General features: G+C 41.2%; 1 protein-coding gene across 9 annotated transcripts in view; it reads right to left on the bottom strand.

Annotated features, from left to right (window-relative positions):
* Ppp2r2b (protein phosphatase 2 regulatory subunit Bbeta) overlaps positions 1 to 21,862 on the bottom strand; it is a 425,683-nt gene that overhangs the window by 95,987 nt on the left and 307,834 nt on the right. For all 9 annotated transcript variants that reach the window (XM_074076719.1, XM_074076717.1, XM_074076721.1 and 6 more), the window contains one exon: positions 2,688 to 2,785. In XM_074076719.1, coding sequence (XP_073932820.1) covers positions 2,688 to 2,785 — 98 coding nt within the window. The remainder of the gene's footprint in view (positions 1 to 2,687; positions 2,786 to 21,862) is intronic.

The following is a 21,862-nucleotide window of genomic DNA, read 5'->3' as shown; positions in this document are numbered from 1 at the left end:
GGTGGGGTGGGGAGGCTGTGTCAGAGTGAATGAGGCCAGAACCATGTCGGCTATGTGCTCTGCCTTAGATCAGCAGCCTCCAAAGCTTTAGATCAAGCTCTGTTGGGTAAATATCAGTGCCTCTGGTACGTGCACATTTACTTATAAATTAGACTCATGAACTTCTGCCATCACAGCATATACATAGCTCAGAAGTTAAAATAGGACATGATTTAAAAATCAATATAAATAGAAGTTCTAGTATTTTCTTTGTGCCTCCTAACACATGCCTCCCACACCCATTAGAATTAAGTCACTCCATTGGATGGAGTCTACATAATTTATATTTATCCCTACAAAAAATGCAAAGATGTAGCAACTGAAACTTTCACAGCTTTTACTCTGTGGTCACTGACCTTTAAAAATCTCATCTGCGTGTAGTGCAGGGAAAGACAGTGAGGCTCAGTTACGAAATGACCTTTCCAAGGTCACACAGCTCATAAGGAGCAGATTTGGGCACCACACCCACCCTTCCCCCTTTTCCCAGGGTGAGTGACAAAACAGAAAAACACAGAGATCCCATCTGCATGGTTAAGAGAATGATGAGACTTTACCCCTGGTTTCCCTTAGTACTCATGATGCAAAGTACAAACAGCAGGAACTAAATAAATGATGAGAGAATGAAACACAAGGACAAGGATCTGCAGAAAGGAGCAAGAGAAAGAAAAAAAGGGGAAGAGGAGGAAAAAGAGGGTGCTGAAGAGAAAAAAGAGAAGGGAGGTTTTATTTTAGGTATTTGGGGAATATACGACCAAGAGTTTTGAGATTTGGCTTTGGAAAACTTCAAAATTTCAAATCTGGGTGTTTTAAAACATTTGTTACAAAAACTTTACTTATAAAAAAAGGCTCAACTTAAAACTTATGTCCCTAGGTGTACACAGAACATCTAAAGCCGTATTTCAGCTTACAGATGGGGGTGACACTGATCCCAGGTCTGAGGCTCCCCTGACCTTTTGCAGAGTTCACCTACAAAAGTCAAAATGAGGCCTGCCCCAAAAGTGTCACATGGTTTCATTTGTATGCATTTTAATTCTATGCATCCCACAAAGCTAAGCACTTAACTGCATGATCTCTATCCTCACTGACACTTACTTTCCAAAGAACAAAAACCATCCTACTTTGGAAAATGTATCCCCCACCATTCTATTAATGAATCAGCCTTCCCAAATATTTCCATAAATTAAAATAGGTGAAACCTATAAATAGCTAACGGAAAGTGTGAGGTGGAATAGCACTGGTAACATGCTGCCTGGGGTAATTTATGCTAAATAGCTCCTTGGGCTCCTCTTTATCATCACCATGAACATAATTGGATTTTTTAAAAAAAATTAGAGAAGGTTTGAAAATTAGTTTTCCAAGGACTTTGAATGCAGATATACTTGCTATCCTCCTGCACAGAGCTCCAGCCTACCTTAAAAATAAATTTTAAGAATGCTGATTTGTTACCATCCAAATCAGACTGTCAAGTGTGGGTAGCATGTGCCAGACCAATTAGCACCAGGCAGCTCTGGAAAAGCAGGAAAAATTCCAGGTCACGAAGAGCTATTAGTTCCTACTTGCCAACCACTTTTTCACATTTCCAGGGCCAGTGCAATAGGCTGGGTGCCTGATTTAATGCTAAGCACTTGAGTTTATACAGAACCCCGAGGGATTACGATGCCCTTATAGAAATTAATTGCAAATAATGTGCAATTACCAAATATATCACCTCTAAATGAGGCTTTCCTTTTTTCAGGGGAGGTGGAATGCAAATGGCTTTGAGGCACAAAGCAGGCATTAAATTGCTAGGGAAGTCTCTTGTGGAGCCTTCCTCTTACATGGGCCTCCCTCATGCTTTCCTGAGTGCCCAGTGAATCTCAGAGGCAGGCAGTGGCAGATGGGACGGTTACTAGAACACAGACTAGCCTGCTGGAAGCTCCAAGACTGTGCCAGGGGAGGACAAGCAAATCAAATTGGGCCATAATTCCACTCTCACAAAACAGAAGCAGATACCAAAAAAACTGAATTTATAGGAAAAAGAGAAACAATTCCTAGTGGAACCCAAGTCTCAGAAAGAAATGGGCTTTTTGAGATTCTCTAGAAGTTGGAACTCTTGCTCAGAAATAGTGTTGCATACAGCACTCAGCTCCAGGGACCTTCATGTCACCTATACTAACATATGGGACATATACTGTGGGATTTCACTCCCTCTGCTAGGGCACACTATCATTTTCTTCTCCACTGACTCAACTTGTCCTCTTCCCATCTGTGGGCAGATAAAGCTATTTTTTTTTTCCTTCTACATATTCTGAGAGTACCTGAAGTTAGGGGAGACTGGATTTCAATAGTTTGAGGACAAATTCCAACATGAAAAACAGAAACTTGCATATTAAGCACTCATGGAATTCTGCAGGTCACGTAAGAACTGAGGTCCTTTTGAATGTGCTGTACCCGGGTTCAGAAAGATAAGGCCATGCCCAGAAAGAGCCCTCTTTTCAGGTGCTTTCGTGAGTTTGAGTGTGCAACTCTTGATGTTAATGACTTTTGGGTAGTTTTAAGTTTTCCAGCAAAGCAGCAAGGTTAAGAGCGACACATGAGGATTAGGGAGCGGCAGGAGGCTTCCTTTAAAAAGAGAAGAAAACGTGCATTTTGCATTTACCGTCACTTACCTCCTGCTCTCGCTGAAACACTACAACCCGACCCCCCTTGTCCCCTGTCGCTAGTAGTTCTCCCGTGTGGTTGAATTCTACCGTAGAGATAATGTCAGCTGAAAAGAAGAAGACAAAGGCAATTTAAGTAACTGCACACTTACTTTGAAAGGATAGATAATAGACACACTTTTCCGTGCATTTAAGGGCTTAGGGCTTCGTCTCTGCAGCGGAATTTGCAAGGATTGTATGTTCTGTGTTTTAAGTGCTACTAGAAGTGGCACTTGGGAAAGTGAATTTCCTAGGTGCCTGCATGCCTGCGTGGTCTCTTGGAATAGCTGGAGAAGACAAAAAGGGAAAAGTGTGTTCAGACTCCTTTGTTGGTGTAAGGGAAAATGAATTTCTTTATGGCTCAGGGAAACAGCAATTGTTTTTGATAATTTCTGATAACCACAGTCCCTTCGCCCTCTCCTGCCCTTTCGCCTTCCTTTGTCTTTTACATCAAGCAAGCTCCCCCAAAGAGTTTTGGTTGCAGCGATTCAAATGAGGGTGGAGGACTGAGAGAAGCGGGAGTCAGGATGCTTGAAGCTCTGACAGGGTGCTTGGAGGGACAGAGCACAGAGCTCAGTGGGAGATGCAGGGAAGGCCCCACTCAGGCTCCAGCTTGATCCAGGCTCCCCCTCTGTGTAGGAGCCCAACCCTTCCTTGTGGAAGAGCATGGCCTTGCTTCAAACCCAAGAGAAGGGAGCTGAGAAAGAAAGATCAGAGGTCAGAGGACAAAGGGCAAGCGGGGCTCTATATTTCTGGATGGAGAAAAGGCAGGGGCACCAGGGACTCAGATCACAGATAATTGCTGAAGGAATGCCAGCTTGCCAAGTCTTTCATTGACACTGGTTACCCCTAGAGGAACAGGGACAGGTAAATTACCTATGATTGGATTTATTAGGGCTATTTTTAGAAAAATGTCAGAGGTTAATTCCCCCACAATTATTTCCCTGCAGGGCCCCAACAATTGCTACCAAGAGTGCAAATGAGTCTTTAAAAAAAAAGAAAGAAAGAAAGAAGGAAAAGAAAAAAGAAAGAAAGAAATGAAAGGAAGGAAGGAAGGAAGGAAAGAAGGGTAATGATGACTATGGCTTTTCACAGTGGACTGATATGAAGGAAAGCAAAGGGGAAACAGTGAGGTAGAAACCTAAGGCAATTCAAGTATCAAATTTTACTTTTATATCATCATTTTAGGATTTTCTTTGTATGCCTGATTTACTCAGGTAAGTAGCATAAATCTGTTTTACATACTTTTTCCACATATAAAAATGCCTTCTAGTGGTCATTCTGTGTGCAAAAGTAAAAAGAATAATGATAAACTTTAGTCACTTTCAGAATAGGCATATTTAAAGAACAATTCATGATGTCTTGTTTTAGCCTCTTAGATGATTAGCCCCTCAGCTAGCAAATTCACTCCAAATGACTACAAAGTAAGCAGGATGAAGTAGTCCAGGTAAACTAAAAAGAGTGTCCCCCTTTTAAGGGGTTGGTAGCTGCTCAGTTTGAGCCAAATGGGGCCATGAAACATTGCATGTGTTGTCAACAACTTTTAACTTTTATATGCTGGCAACTAATTTTTTCAATGTTATAACCAAAAAATAAATAAGTAAAAAACAAATCTTGTCTGGTTTGTTTATGGCTGTTGGGTCACCAGACTATGACTTCTGGCAGTCAGAGTCTTCATTTGGAAAAGGCTACTCTGCTCCTGTTTGGTAGAATCCACTGGAAAACTGGAAATCCAGTCCGTTTTCCCAGGAAGACTGCACTAATCAAGCTTACAGAAACACAAATTAAGCTACAAGATTGCTAAGCTTTTAACATAACTTTAGAAGTCCCAACCATGAGTTAAGTTTTAACGATGCCCAGAATGGTTGGAGGAGCAGCCACTTCAAGTGAGCTATTTGACCATTTTCTTCCCTTATAATTTGTGTATCTTAGCACATTTCTGTCACATTCATATGGGTGAAGGCAACTATTCACTATTTGCACTTGCCTCAGAATGCCCTGACTGAAACGCTAAGGCACACTTCAAACATTAGTTATGGCTTCTGGTTTTTCAGTGAGTACATAGCTAAGGGTTGTATGTAGGGCTTCCTGACCTTGGTAGAACCTAAGGTGGGTATGGTTGTTTCTTTTCACTTTCAGGCTTCTGTCAACTACTGAGGAATATGCATCAAGGCTGTTAACCTGTCCAAATGCTAACATTTCCCAGAGAGAGAGTAGCAGTGACCAAAAAGAGGGTGGTGGGCAGACCTGGTCTGGGATAAATAATGCCACAGTCACGACTTAAGGTTCTGCTTACATGTAGCTTATGCCTTTCCACTGAGCAGCAGTGATGACACTGAGCTCTGGAACTGTCGATGGGCTGCAGGGCCCTCACTAAGAACTAAAAGGTGCACCTTTACTTTTGGTGAAGCTAGGTATCAAAAGAAAGAGCTAAGTAGCCTTTCCAATGTGAACCCTTGGCTCACTTGCGAAGAAAATGTCTCACTACAGGAAACAAAACTTGCTTTCCCAGAGATGACATATAAATTGTTCTTCTGCCTAGACTCTGAAAATGTCTTCACTGTCCCTAAGATCTACATAGGTCAAAACAGAACAGAATTCAAGCTCAAGTCTAAGTTACTTGATCCCAGCCTGTATGAGTAGAGCTCTCCATTATGGAGTACTGGCATGGTCCCAGATTATAAAACATGACTCATTCTTCATTGCTACATTCTCTCAAGAAACTTGCAAGAGAAAGGGTGATTGACATGGCAGAATCCTGAAATTCCTTAGTCCTCTTGCAAAGACCTTACCTTTATTTTAATCCAACTAGCCAGCTGGTCTGTATATGAGGTTGTTTATAACAAGCTGTAGTCTACCTCCCTGCAGAGCACATGCCATTGTAGCTCCAGTTAATACCTGTTTTGAACTTTCATGCTTCCTGACTCATTCATCATTGCTGAGCTGTTAAGTTTAACCGGAATACTTCATTGCCCCATCCATCTCTTCATACGACTGTTTAATAATTGATATGAAACTCATGAATCACCCCCACATTCCAATTTCAAGATACTAAGACTCTTGATACACATACTCGTGTGTTTGCAACATGACGTTTGGTAGGGCAGTTTAAATTGCAAAAGACAGGCTGCTTAGTACAGGAAGAGGAAGTGGTAATACCAGTAAGCTAGCAAACTTAGAGGCAACAACTTGGTCTCAAATCTTGATCAACAGAAATCAAATCGAGTTTCAAAATGGCGTCTTTCATCCTTAAATGAGAAGTTTATATGCCAACTTAACATTTCATTAAATGCCCAGTCTGATCACCCTGCTGAGCAAGAAACTATAAACTTGAGCCTTTTCCCTCTGTTCCATATGGTTGTGGATAAAGCGCACATTGACTGAAAAACAAAAGCCCACGACAATGAGAGAGGTTAAATGTAGTTAAAATGATTCTGAGTGGTAGGAGGTTTGCTGGTTTCCACATTTATTTGTGCTAATTTAATTTCTACAAGATGGTGGTGTGGTAACCCCATTTCTAGTTCAACAGGCCCTGTTGAGACTGAGCTTTTCCTTTTAAAAATCAATCTTAGCATCCTAGAAAAGTTCCAGACTAGTAATTTCATACATGAAGTCTCCATTTACCTGAATAATAGATATCGACTGAGCAATTTGTATTCATGTGATTGTTTGGCTGAAGAAAATGGAGGGACCCCTAGTTGTGCCCCAGTCTCCCACAGTACCAAGCCAGGCTGGAGTGTGAGCAATGCAAAGGACTCAGTCAAAGCAGACACCCAGGTAAGCAGGTACCTACAGCTCAAATAGAAGGCTGACTGTTTTGATCAAAAGATGACTCAGTTTAGGCTTAGAAAGGGTCTGAACCCAAGTCCACCGGTAGAATGCCATCATGCTGACCAGGTCACTAGCACTGTCTCCCACATCAGTCACAGGGATGGAATGGAAAGGGTAATGCAATCAAACCTTCACAGCCCAGTAAGAGTTTTATCTTTCATCTAAGAAACTTTTGACACATAATAACATAAAGCCATTTATCCTACTTACAGCAGCTGACTAGCTCTGCCCACTCAATCCTGGGCTTTTCTCCTGATGTCGGCTTTAGGTGGATTTTTGTACCTTGAGCTTGGAAGGATGTCAGCAAGGATGGAAAATGGGCTGCATAGTGGACAACAGTGATGAAATGATGGCAGTTGCCATGTTTGTGTAGAGAAGAATTTGGGAGGTGTTCTAGGTTGAGGTCCCTTGACTAACTGGCAATGGGTGCCGTGGGGCAAGGGGTAGGGCACATGTGTAACCTTGTTGTCCCTGCATAGGGCCTTCAGGCTAGACCGGCAATGATTCCGTGGATCACTAAACCAGTGGGGAGTCTTGGGCTTCCCAGTGGGAATTGCAATTACTCCTTCTACCTGCATGAGCCTGTATCTTGGTTCACAGTCCCAAGTCAGTATTCATTTTCTCAGGTAAGCTTTGATACCTGAATTAGTGCATTATAGCATACTTTCTACCAAAAAATACTGGGGGAGGGGAAGAAACCTGGTTATGGCCAAACAAGGTCTGAGGCAAGACACAGGCCACATGCTTACTATCTCTGTCCTATTGTATGTAAGACACACTCCCTGTTTGATCCAGAGTTGATTCTTCTGCTACCTGAATAGTGGCTGGTGCTTGAAACTGAATCCTTTTATTTTCATTTGAATGTATTAATTCTGGGCATACTGGCTTTAACTTTAACCTGGTGCTGATAGTCCTCATATGAAAGAATGCAGGTAGAAGTCCAACTGCTTCAAATCCTAAACTCATATCACAATGGCTGCTTCTATCTAAGGATAAATACAGTGTGCAAATGGGCACCGTTTAATGTCAGTCTGCCCCTGAAGACCAATGTCACTAATGGCCAGGAATGTGTTGTGTAGAGACTTGGATGGCTACTCCTATCCAGGTGCTTTCTTCCCTGTCTGCCTTCCACTGTCCCACCATAGAGGCTGAAAAACTCAGATACTTGCTTAGAATCCTTTGTGGTGAGAAGTGGCTGTGTGATTGGGATCTGACCAACAAGACACAAAGAAAAGTCTACTGGGGGAGATGAGAGCAGAGTAAAGACTCTGGGAAAAAATAAAAGGAAGTAAGTGAGGAGAGACCTTCTGGCTGAACTGACTACTCCTTGCTGCCTGTCTCCTTGTGATTGTATGTGTTCATTTCTAGATAGATTTTCTGTTATTTGACTCTAAATGCATGCTAATAGACCTGTTGTTCCATCTCTGTTTTCCTCATAGTGCTTTGCATAAAGCCAGATTACGAATGCATGTTGAACTTGGAAAAAACGGCCCCTTGCTCTGCAACTTCTATATACAAATTCTCATGTGCACACACTCATTTCACTCTACCACACAATGAACTTTCCTCCCATGTGCTTGGTTACCATTGTTGAGTGGTTTATTTTCTCCTTTCCCTGCTGTGAAGGGGGTGCACTATTTTTCAACCATTCAGATGTGAAAGCAGCTTACTGGGATAGAATACCCACTCTGATTTACTTATGGTGTCCGTTATAAAATTATGACTTCAAAGGGACCTAGCTACACCCTCCTTAGGAGCTGAGCTCTCCTGGCTAATATCAGGAAGCCCACTATGCTTGCTGAGCTGTGAAAATCCAGATGGCAGGAAGCAGGTGAGTAATGAATGCCATGCTGTTCCCATTAAAATGCATACCACTTCCCAGGATGACCAAAATCTCTAGCACTAACCAGGTTTGAGGAAATCTAGGGACGCATGGGCTGATGGAGGTTGCCTGTTATTCAAAACAAGTTCCTATAACACAGAAGCCTAGAAGAGAGAGCTTTCCTGTAGTTGGGGCAAAACTTTCCCAAAGGGTAAAGCAGTCTTAAAATTTTTTAAGTCTCTTAATACAGAAGAATCCAGTGGGGAAATAATAGCTGTCCAGACTTGCCTCCATGCCTGTGTGGTTTACAGTGGAATCTGTCTACCATCTGTCACCCACTCTTTCAAAAATCAGAGGAGTAATTAACTGCTCAGGCAATACAAACTCTGTTGATCATTCAGATGTATTATCTGCACAACATGGCCCCACATCTATAGCTGGCCCCAAATGAGAAAGGAGTAGAGCTCTTGGGCAGGCACCATGCCACCCAAACACACCTAACATGCATCTGTTTGGCACATCTTTAGCCAGAAATTTTGTTATGAAGTCAGTAAGGCATAAGGTCTATTTTGTGGAAGCTAAAATTCTCTGTATTTGTGGGCTGGCTCAAATATTAGTTTTGTAGTGAATTCCAAGCCCAAAACAGTTCTCTTTAATTTGCAGCCTCATTGCTTTCCCTTCTCCTCCTTCATACTTGATCATCTCTTATTATTAGCACTTATTACAGTGGTATTAGGATCATTTAAATGCCTGTCTCAGGCTCTAGAGTCGTAAACTCTACAAAGACCTTGCTCACCACAGAGCCTGCAGTGCCTGCCTGAGTATCGTAGCATATCACAGATGCCTCTCCATTGTTTCTTTAATGGACAATTTAATGGAATGGAGCCAATACTGAAATAGACCAACATCTAGGGAATAAATGACTATAAACAAAGTATTGACAAACAAAATATATTGGGTGAATATACAAAACCTTTTCTTAAGGGGTGTGAAGCAAAGGGAAGTTCTTTCTTGGGACAGTTGAGTGTTCAATGACTATAAAGCCAGGTAGATTGATCAATAAAGAACAGGTTTTATCCAAAAATCCTTTTTGGTACTGGCAGGAATTTAGGGATCCTATGAGTCACAGGAAGAAAAGCAGAGAAGGCATGATAATGATAGTCTAAGTGGGGCAAATAGGTCTGAGGTGAAAGGACTGTGTGTAGTGTCACTGGGTGACATGGCACTGGGTTTGGTACAGAGATGTACTAAAAATACCCCAACCACAACTGGTCCTCTGGAGCTTTCAGTTTAGCGGATTGGGCAGTAATGGTAGACTATGTACAGTAAAATGCTATTGGAGAAGAGGTTTTTCACAGACTCTAATCATAGAGGTCTTTGGGCCCCAAAATAAGAATCTTATTTTTACCTGAAGGGCAGGTAGTAAGAAGTCACTAGCACAACTTCAAGTAACATGTCTTTGCCATACCCCTGCATTTAAGGGATCTCTATTATTTGTATAGACAAATTGAACAGTAAATACTATATATTCTTCTAAAATTGCAGATGGCCCTAAAGAATGAAAACTATAGTTTGAAAAGGGTTGGAGTTTTCCTCCTAAACATGAGGTCTCTATGTTCAACATGCTAAACCTAAAGGTACTGTTGCTGACAATTCACAAGATACTATGCAGTGATGGGTTTTCAATGGTCCCGGCAGAGAAAATGGGACATGTTAGAACTATGTGTGCCTATTGAAATTTGACAATTCACTTAAAACCTCTCTCACTCTCTCTGTTTCTGTTATGATGTTCTGAAGAACATGAAGGCTCTTTTTTCGGATAATATACATTTTAAAACACTGAACACAATGCCAGATACACAGTAGGTAAACAGAATGAATAGTGTTGATTTTCATCATCAATAGGACCCAACCTTCAATAAATATTCATGGGGCAGAGACAATGTTGTATACACCTACTGCTTTTTTTCTGGCCACTGACAACAGGATACCTAGAAAACCTATTATATTTGACTTTAGGGGAAGTCAAATGCAACTCATGCAGATTAGATACTCCTTAATATTAAATATAGAAAATCAGGAAAGACTCAATGTTGATAGATTCATTCATTGATCCATTTAGTCACTCAACAGGTAGTGAATATACCAATATGTATCAAGTACAATTCTAGGTATTAGAGATATATTAATCAATAAAACAGACAAAATACTTGTCTGTATGGAACTTATATTCTAGTTGTGGGGAAAAGACAACAATTAAGAAACATAATAAATTACAGTGTATCTTATGTACTATGAGAAACAAATAGGGTTGAGTAGCATTTGACACTGCTAGAGGTTGGAAGGAGAGATTTAAATAGGGTGGTTGTGAGGACCTCATGGGGCTTGAAGGGGTGAGGAAGCACACCATGAAGCCTTCTGTAGGAAGAGTGTTCTAGACAGAAGGGATAGTGGAAAGTCTTTGAAAGGCATTGTACATGTGTCAAGGGACCAGGACATTAAGGAGAAAATGAGGTGGGAACAATAAGAGGTTCAGATAATGTTGAGCCTTATAGAACACAGAAAGCACTTTGGGTTTTACTATAAGCAAAATGAGCACAACAATGCAATGTACTTAATGTCACCAAACTGTGTACCTAAAAATGGTGAAAATAGTAAATTTTACATTCTGTACATTTTAGCACAATTACAAGTGAAATGGAAGGCTGCTGGAGAGTGAGATGGTGTTTCAAGACTCAATTTGGCTTCAGTGGGGAGGACAGACTGTAGAGGGCAGAGGAGGAATCAGAGTGCACTGAGATGAGTGCAGGTGTGCTCAGATGAAAGATGACTGCACTTACACTAAGGCAGTGGCTGTGGAGATAGAGAGAACCCAGGTGTTGAAGGGAGACCTGCCAGGGTTTGCTGATGGACTATTATAGGGTATTTTAAAAGGAGATGAATCAAAGATGATTCCAAGGCTTTTGCCCTTAAGTACTGGCATGTTGGAGTTGGAGATTGGGATTTTTTTTTTCCAGGCAGTACTGAGGATTGAACTCAGAGCTTCACACTTGCTAGGCAGGTGTTCTACTGCTCAAGCCATACCTCTAACTCTTTTTGGTCTGGATATTTTTGAGATACAATTTTATTTTTTGCACAGCTGACATAGATCTCAGCCTCCTGCATACTGGGGTGACATGCCCCACTGCTCCCAGTTATTGGTTGAGATGAGGTCTTATGAACCTTTTTTTTTGCCCAGGTTGACCTCAAACTGCAATCCTCCTTATCTCAAGTATCAAGGATTGTAGGCCTGAACAACTGTGCCTAGTGAATTTTGTGGGTGAAATAGGACTTTTGTGGGAGGAGACTATATGTTCAGTTTTATGCATGTGAAATGTGAGAGGTTTATAAGTAGCAAAGGTGAGTATATTGTTGGAAATAAGAGTATGGAGTTCGGGAGAAGGGTTTGAGCCAGTCATATAAAGTTGAGTTATTAGCATTCAGATGGTATTTAAAGCCACAAGATAGGATGAGCTCCCAGGGAATGTGCGCATTAAAAGAAAACAGAAGGGCCAAGAGCAGAATCTTGGCACACCCAACTTTAAAAAGTTGGAAGAAAAACCAGGAAAAAAAAAAACAAAGCACAACTAGTGAGATGGGCAGTAGGGAAATCAAGAAAGCTTAGTGTCCCGGGTGCCAAGTGAGGCATGGAAGGGCCATCCATCATTCCAACACTGCTGATGGACAAGGTGAAACTGGAGTTGACCTTTGGATTTAGCATTGTGGAGGTCATGTTTGACTTTGATAATTGTAGTTTCTGTGGAATGGTGGGAGTGAAACTTAACTGGAGAGGATTTCAGAGAGAATGGGAGGAGAGAAATTGGAAATAATGACTTAAAATAACTCTTTTAAGGAGTTTTGCTGCAAAGAGAAAACATGAAGCTGGGGGGAGTTATAGCTCAGTAGTATAGCACTGAGCCTACCAAGGTGAGAAAGAAAGGAAGAATGAAAGAAAGAAATAAATGAGGTGGAGGATGGTAAAGGAAGTAGGGTCAAGAGAGGGTTATAATATAGAAATAACAGCTTGCTTCCATGTCAATGAGACAGTTGTGTCAGCTAGGGAGAATTTCATGGTGATGAGGGAACAGGGTAGAACTGCTGAATGAACAAAGAAATGAAGGCAACAGTGAACAGAGCAGTAACCAGGACTGGCCATTACTAACAGTTGAAACAAAGTCTGTAGCTCCTTTACTAGCCACAGTCAAAAGATGGATAGCAGCAGAAATGCTATTGAAACTCTGTTTTCACTGAAGGTTTAACAGGATGCTCAAAACATTTAGCACTGAAAGAGTTTTCTCATACTTCAGCATTTCAGAGCTCTATGTGATTGCTATCATTAAAAAAAAAAAAAACCCTTGTTTCTTCCTTCCTTCTTCTCCCCCTCCCCCTTCTTTTTTTCTTCCTTTCTTTCTCTTTTGAAGCTGACTACAGAGAAGACCCTATTTTTCTTTTAGCTACCTCCCATGTGCCTACCAGGCTGCTCACCTGTATATGCTTTGAAGTAATGAGAAATCTACGGAGAACTCTATAATGAGAAATCTACTACAAGATCACTTCCACATGGGTAGCCTGACCTCCTTACAGCCTTTCTTGAGTAGCTTTCACCACTACTCCTAATATCTTATAGAGACAAGTCTGTCAAAGAGGAAAAAACCCACACACTTATCCTTGACCTGTGGAAGATTTATAGACCCTTTGCAACTGGCCAGTCCCAGGTGATGGTGCCAGGAACGTTCCAAATGATTTGTGGATCTTCCTTCCAGGAAGTTGGTCTTTATGGCAAATGTTTCTAGCTGCGCATTCTTTTACTATGGTGTGACTACAGGAAAAGGACTGAAACTGTCAGGAAGAAGTCTCACTGAAATTAACTAGCTATTGACTTAGCTTCCAGAGATTTCAGTCTCATACAGAAAGACAAGTATCCATGCTCTCTCTCATATGTGCGATCTAAAAACGAAAAGTGAGTAAATAAGCAAGTCTACCTGAAAGTAGAAGACGGATTACTAGGAAATGGGATGGGTACAAGTGGGGGGAGGGGGAGGTAGAAGAAGGGTGGATAGACATGATCAATTCATAACTTTTATGTGTATGGAAATATCATAGTAAATCCCATTAATGTGGACAATAAGAATTCAAAAAATTCAAAGAAGAGGGAGATAATGGAAGAGAGAGGATGAGACACACAAACAGATAAACACACACACTGAAAGAGAGAGGGAGAGGGAGAGAGAGAGGAGAGGGAGGGAAGAAAAAGAGAGAGAGACTTCAGTCTCAGAAAATCACCAGTATTGCACAGTTTGGAAAAGCAGAGTTTATCTTTGGAACCACCAGTTACTGAGTTGGCCAGGCAAAGTCCTAGCCCTCCTTCTAGGTCTGTATCATCACCCTCATCTGCTGAAGATATACTGTGGTCAGAAACTGTGCCTTGTATTTTGAATCATGTCACTGAATTGTCACTCAAATTTCTTGACTTTAGCATCTTCCTCCATTTTTCAGATGGGGAAATGGTGGCTTAGGAGGAGTTAAATAATGCTCCCATTTGGAAGATTAATAGTTAAGAGAGCTGGGATTTGAACCCAAAACTAGTTCCAAAACCTGTTTTTAAACTAGCCTTCTGAGTTCTGCTTCTTTTCTCTCCACCTTCCACTACAGGTTCCTGTTCCTTCTCTCCTTTGTCTATAATTTCTCTTTTAGAAAATCCTTTCTTAGTCTTTCACTTATAGCCATAGATTTTACTTATTAGCATGGCGGAGTATTTTGGGCTCAACTTGAACTTTCTTGTCCTTGTTGCACACCTACTTTAGCAATGTTTAACCCTCACCATCCCTAAATAAACCTGGCCTTTGCTGATCACCTGTCATGCCATTTCATTTTTCTAAGACATTCTTTACAGTATGTGTGTCTCCCCTGGATGGTATGTCTCTTGAGGGCAGGATCTTATTCACTGTAATAATCTGGAGACTCAGGATAAGGACTGGCATCACATAGATTTGAAAAAAAAAAAAAAACCTATGTTACCTGGCTGAATAAAAAAAAAAATGAATACATCGATCCTTCGAGGCTAGTTCTAATGCCACCTTGTCCCTAAAGCTTACATCAGCTCCCCCACTAAAAAAATTCCTTTCTCCTCCAACTCTGTGCTTTTCACATGCTGGCCATGACTTTCTCACATGTGCACTTGTTTGCATTTCCTTATTGAAATGTACATCCTAAAGGATGTACTTTACTCGTCTCTCACTCTACAAAGCACAATTGATGTTTGGGGAGTAATAGAATGCAAAACCTAAACCCTCTTGAATGATACAGCTTACAGTAGCTCTTGACCTTTCCTAGGAGATCTTGGAACTCTGAGAATCTAATAACAGCTATAAATTCTTTCCCCACAAGGAAGCATGCATTTATATATGGAAAATTCTGTCTCCTATTTTCTGGGGATGTCTGGAACTCTAGTGGGTTCTAACATCACTCAACACCCTTCTGCCCTCAAGCCCTCCGCTTAGGCAATTTCTTAATCTAGAATTTCTTCTTTTTGAAATTTATCCTGTTTCCCTTCCTTCTAAGACTCAGTTGAAAATTAGTCTCTTCTAGAAACCAAGTAAGGACAGTTTCCATTTACAACATCACTAAGTTAGTTGGCATCTTCTTATCCAGCGTGACTCATTTATACTGGATTTATAACTGATACAAATGTTGATAGATGGCCTGAATATCCTGAGAGTATATGTTGCTTCTCTAACTAGATTATAAGTTCCCTGAAGACAGAATCATATTTATTTCTTTAATAGATAGCATCTTCTCTAGTACCTAGGATTTTATGCTATGCATAGCAAACATGACATAAATGGTCCACAGCTGGAGATTTAGGATTCTCATGGGAACAACTGATTGTTGACTTGTGTAATGCACACGACAGCTCTTCCTTAAACTTAAAGTCACATATGTTCCAGTTTTGCCTACAGCTTATTGTTACTTTTAATGGTTCATTGCTATAGGTTCATAGTCTGGAACATCTCTGAAGTGAAGCCAGTTCTTGAGAAATTAGTTATGAAGGCCGTTTTCAGAAGTACTGCCTCCAAGCACAGCATATGGGAGAGGGCTGGAAATCAGATCATATTTCCTTATCTCTAAGGACTCTACTTTTGGGGAACATTTCAACTACTGATTCCAACAGCCTAAGTTATTGCCTGTGGAGAGGCAGAGAGTATGGAAAAGCTTAGAGCTTAAAAAAGCCAGAACTATTAAATGCAGCAGCAAAATGCCTTTCTTTCTAACATACCAGAACAGATTCATATTCTTGATTGTGATGCATGGATAATTTTCTGAAAGTTGTTGGACAGAAATAAAATGCCAGCATTTTATCAAGCAGTAGAGGAATCAAAGCATTAAACACTAAAGATACAGATTCAACATGCCCACAATCTCAAACACACCTCTACTTCTTCACTGGAACTTAAAGCGATAGTAAAATGTACCAGAAGCCATCCTGAGGAAGCTTTGGGGTAATGCAATCTTTTGGTAATTAACCACTAAGGAAACTTTGTGAAGTGGCCATTTCTACTTCTCAACACTCATCTTAAATCAGCTCCTGACTTCTCTTCTCACGACATCTGGCTCCACTTTTGCTTTTAGTATCTCATAAACACCCCTCCTTCCCCCATTTGGAGTGTTCAAACATGTTGCTCTCTCTTGGCCTAAACTACCCCTCTCCCTCCTTTCCTGACTACCATCTCTTCATTTTTAGAAGTTTCAGTTTAAAGAGCACCTCCTGAGAGAGGCCTTTCCTGACCGCACATTTCAGAGTCTCTCCAGTTTCTCTTTACAGTACCTTAGGCTTTCCATTCAAAGTGCCCACCAGAAGTCAGCAATTTATGGCTGGTTGGGTGTTTGCCATTACTGTCTGTCTCCCTTATAGTACTGTATAATTAAGCAGAGCAGAGACCATAGCTGATTTTTCACCAGGGTGTTTGACACATCGTAAACATTCAACCAACGTTTAACAAAAGTATGGTTTCTTAGAATATTTATTAATAGTTGATACCTGATGATGACTTGGTTTCTAATCGCTAATATTGTTCTTACACACACATGCACAAACACACACACCCAGTGTAGAAGACGTACAAGATTATGAAGTTTTAGAAAATAAATCTATATTCTCTCATTCTCTTTAGCAGGGCTAGTCTTTGCTAACCACGTACGTGAGAACACATGCACTGTAAAGTATGCACACACCATTCTGATACTTCATTTCTAGTGCAGGAAGTGTTCAGGAAGGAAAGCCAACAGAACACTAGAGACTGAGTGGGAAGATCTTTATATGCCAAGAAGTCTGACCTAGTGAACTATTTCAGTCAAACATGCAGTTTGAATTGGATTGCCTGACTGCTGAGAAGGGATTTCAGGATTAGACTGTTCATTATTGGCTGAGTCAGCTTCCATGGACTGTCGGTCTTTGTGCTGTATGCCTGTGACACAATGAACGCTGCCTGAGTGACAGGTGTCGGTGAGTCTCGGAGAAGAACGGCTGGAATAGCAGCTACCCAAAGGCACCAAGCACACCCTTAGGCCTAGGATCTTAAGCCTGATAAAGCTGAAAATGAGATTTGCTATGATTTGAAAACTATTTATTGAGCACTTTCTACATGCTTAATCTAAGACTTTGCCTTGAGAAATAATTCTAAGTAGTGGTCAATATAGTCCCCCCACCCATTTAAATTATAGCTTCAACATTTATTAAATTATAGCTTCGACATTTACTAACTGGCTAATCTTGAGCATATTACTTAACTTCTCTCTTCTCCTGTAAAATGCAGGTGATGGTATTATACCAAGAATTACATGCACTGAGAATGGTGCCTGACACACACAAGCACCAAATTCTACCATAACACTTTACCTAGAAGTAATGTAGTGAATGGCTAATGGGATGATTTTAGATGTCAAAAAGATAAAGTTCATTTCTGCCATTTGTAAGTGACATGATTTTGGGCAAGTTACTTGAGTTCTCTGATCCTTTCTTTATCTGTAAAATAAGGAGAATACTGGCACCTGTCAAGGGTTAACAAGATAAGCAGGGCACCGTGGCTGGCACATTGCAGATACGCAATAGCTGATGATGTGTTGTTATTTCTCTTACGGATCACTCCCTTAGGGCTCAGAAAAGGCAGTGCAAGGCTCCTTAACTCCATACAGTAGTACTACAAAACCCAATTGCAGTGGGTCGGTCACACCTGATCTGCAGTTGGGCTTGTTTTAATTAATTACACTGCTATGTCAGTCCATGCAAAGTTTTCCAATTTTTTGAAGGAATGGCCAACATTTAAACATTACAAAGTTTCATTTTTAAAAGTCCATATTTTCAATTTCTTTGGAAAAGTGAAAGCTTGGCAACATGAGGCTGGCTTCCCACATGGCCACTCCTGGCCACCCCCTTTTAAAGTGCCCAGGGTTTTCAATTTGCAGTGTCTCCTACCATTTCCTAGCGTACCTCCAGGTGTGAAGCCAAATGTCAGTGCCCACTTATTATCCTGAGGTTCTTCTTTCATTCATCTTTTATGTTACTTAGCTTCTAGACATCTGACTCAACTGCTGGCCTTGACTACTCACTGGTAGCCTCTACAAACCGGGTCCTCAACAAGGCGGCACGTGAGGAAGCAGCACCTTGATCTGCAATAGTCCTAGGTCATTTGTCTGCACCGGCAGGTGAAAGTGCAGAATGAGGAGCAGTCAATTCCACAGCTGAAGGCTGGCCTTACCACTGAGCTGAGCACAACCTTGGAGAACAGCATCGCATCCAAAAGGTGGCTCCAGAAATTCACTATTAGCTCACCCTGAACCTTCTTCAGGTCCATTTACATAGAGGGTAAAGGATAGGGGGCAAGGGACAGGGGTGCTATAGAACAGTGCTTTGGAGCTGAGCTCTTGCATATATACCTTGTGATTATCATCACCCAATGTGCCAGACACTTTTGGGAAATAGGTCATCCATTATCTATTATGTGGAGGGTTTATCTGGGGAAATTAAAGAATCAGAAATTCTGTAAGCAAGTCATTTACCTACAATTCACACCTTTACCAGACATTTACTGAGAGTATACTATAAGTCAGACATGGCTGTTCCTGGTGTCCGGAGTTCAGTATTGACAGATGAGATCTCTGAACTCAGATGACTTATTTCACTGTGGAGCAAGGCAGGATGCGTCACTGTTTTCAAATTATCCTGGCAATAGAATGCTACCGAGAAATAGTGCTATATGTATAGTCCATTACAAATCCTTCACAACAGGGAAACGACGGATGCTTTCACTTCCTTAACGTGTAGAAAACGTAAAACCACTCCAGAACATTTCTTGTGGGCTTTTTTTTTAGTTGTGGCCCTGGAGTTTGAACTCAAGGCCTCACGCTTGCAAGGCAGGTGCTCTTACTACTTGAGCTACTCTGCCAGCCCTCCAGGACATTTCTTAGTCAGAGAAACATACAATTTATTTCTTGAAAAGTCATAGAACCCCCTGGGCCAGCATTAAATTGGGAAAAACCACAATCTCACCTTGGATCTCAGATTTGGAAAAGGTTTCTGTGAATACCACATGAAGGGTTAACTTGACTTTCACCTCCAAAGTGGAGCTGTTTTTCTCTACCTCTAATATGACCCAGTTGGAAGTGTATTTGTTTTTCACTGTTTAATCTTCTGCATCACCCACTGTTGATTAGATTTAATTAATTTATGTTTCTAATGAATTTAGAAACTCGCATTGCTGTAGCAGGAGCATTTTCCGACAGCATCTGGCCACCAAATGGATTGATTACCTTGTCTGCAAAAGTCTTTCAAACATCTGGGGCCTGATTTTGTGGAGTGTCCAGAAGCACTTTCAGAGGTAAGAAAACCCACACTGAACATCAAGGTGGAGAGAGAGAGGATGCTAGAAAAAGGTAGGGTTCACTTTGATTTGCAAATCTGGATACTGGCAGTCTTCCAACTTGAAATCACATTTTGCTGCTCATTGGCACAGTTTCAATGGCACCATCTATTTTGTTCAACATAATCAGAATCTACCAGGCCCAAGCCCAGGCTGCCACCCTGTGAACTTCTTTGGCACTTCCTTCCATATGGAAGCTCCCAGTGATCATTAAGATGAAACATTTATGGAAAATATTTAGAGAGAACCACTTTGCTCTCATTCATTCAACAAACATTTATTGGGGGGCTGACTGAGTGCCTGGCATGGAGCCAAGTGCACCTCTTCATTAGCTGCTCTTGGCAACAACATGCAGGATAGCAGGCTTTGCTCTCCCATTCTCGCAGATATGACTGAGCAATATACAAAAATAATATTATTAAGGGTAAAATGAGCATAACTAATAAAAGGTGTGTGTGTGTGTGTGTGTGTGTGTGTGTGTGTCTCCCAGGCTCCTATGGAGCACTTTAAACCCCCTAACTCATTCAATCTAAAGCCATAGGGTAGATGTCTTTACCCTCCCCACTTTACAGAAGACAGGACCAAAGTACAGGGAGCTTATGTTACTTGCTCCTAGTCATCCAGCTGGCTTTTGAGTGAGCCTGACTTCTAATCTGAGAACCTTTGCTCTTAATCACTCAGCTTTGCCACCCTCCAGATACCAATTGTTGAAGACTGCTAGGCACCTAGGGGCTTTGCTGCATTATGTTTCAATTTGCATTTACAGTTTACTCAGTGAGTAGCAGTATTCTCAGACAAGACAGCTGAGAGTCAGAAACAATATGCAACCCATGGAGGTCACAAAAAAGCTAGCAGCAGGGCCCAGGCTTAGCTCAGGTCTGCAGGGCTACAGAGGCCCCTGTCTGCTTATAGAGTCACCTGCTGATAGATGAGAGAAAAGGAGGTATTGAGAACTCACCACCTTTCCCAAAGCTGCACCAGGACCAGTTGGGCAAGTCAGAAGAGGGGGTGACCTGGCTACTTTGCACAGCCCAACCCATTCCAGAAAAAAGAAGATGAAGAATGTACAAGTAATAAGAAAACAGCTTCATCTTTAAGAGGTAGGTGAAAGATGCTGAAAAATCTCATCGCCTGGCTGGTTTTACTGGCTCAAGTTCAAAGAGAGATGAGTGACAACCAGGTGGCTGCCCACAATATAAACTACAACAAAAAGCCTGTAACGCTGAATGCCAGAAAATTTCTGAACAATGAATGCAGACTGCTGCACCATCAGGTTGCTACAGTTGTATGCTGGTGTTGACAAAATCTAATTTGACATAGTGCCTGTGACAGAATTTACTGATTCTGGTACTTTCACTTGTGGGAAAACCTCTTATTTCCTTCCACTCCTCTCTGATCACTGCCTTGACATGGACAAGTTTGCTATCTTTTCAGGACCTTTCTATCTGTTCCCTCACTGCCCAGAATCAATCCATCTCTGTCTCCTCCATGGTCAGGCTAACCCCTATCTACCCTCAAACCTCAGGTTCTACAGCTCTTCCTCCCATAGCCTTCCTTGACTTCCCTGTTCTGGCTAGGTGCCTATTTTTAGGTTCAAACTACATTTACTCCTATCATAGCATTCATTACACTATAAAGTACCCATTGACCTCATTGAGATAGCATATGTTGGATACCCCTGTAATCCCAATGTATGGGGCTGTATATAATAGGTATCTAATGAATATGCAATTGAGTGAATGAAAGGATAGAAGAGGGAGAGATTGTGAATGTCACAGTATCCTCTTGACTGGCCTGTCTTCCTATTTGAAACCTCTCCCCTCTACACTTCATGCTACATCCCAGAAGTCACTAAACTTCCCTATAATCTTTCATTGTGTTGCTTCCCTTTGAAGACTTACATAGGAGACAGAATAGTGCCTTCCAGGAGAAGGTGAGCCATCAGGTACAAGGGGGAATGTGGATCAGAGGGGACCATGAGAAATCTTATGGAGTCCTAAAAGTGTCCTATACTTTGATCCGGGTGAGTATACACATGTATAAAGATCATTGAAATGAAACCAAAGAATAATGCTCTTTACTGTAAGTACTTAGTATCTCAGTGTAAATAAGTCAATGCTTTGAAGATTCATGTGGATAGGATAAAATCCAGATCACCTTCTCCCATCGTTCAGGTTCTTCACTAACTGATCTAAATCTCAGCATCCTTGCACAAACTCGATTTTCTAAAATGCATGCCCTCATCTTCTCAAACTCTTATTCATTTTCACCTCTATACATAAAATCAAGCTGTTTTACACTAAATGTCTGTTTCTCTTCCTGTCACATTCTCAATCTCAACAAACCCACAAGTCTCATTAACTTCTTTTTTTCTCTGAACCCTTGTCTGGTTTGTAAATTCATTAATTCATTTGAACGAAGGCAGGAACTTTATCTTAGTTTTTATTTTTATACTCAGTACAGTATGTGGTACCATGATAGGTTCTCAATACCCATTTCTTGTGAATATATGGAGGGCCGACCTATGTGTGCAGTTC

Source organism: Castor canadensis, chromosome 6, assembly GCF_047511655.1.
Source record: "Castor canadensis chromosome 6, mCasCan1.hap1v2, whole genome shotgun sequence".
Classification (NCBI taxonomy): Eukaryota; Metazoa; Chordata; class Mammalia; order Rodentia; family Castoridae; genus Castor; species Castor canadensis.
Note: the sequence above shows the minus strand (reverse complement) of the source record. Positions and strands in the feature narration are given on the sequence as shown.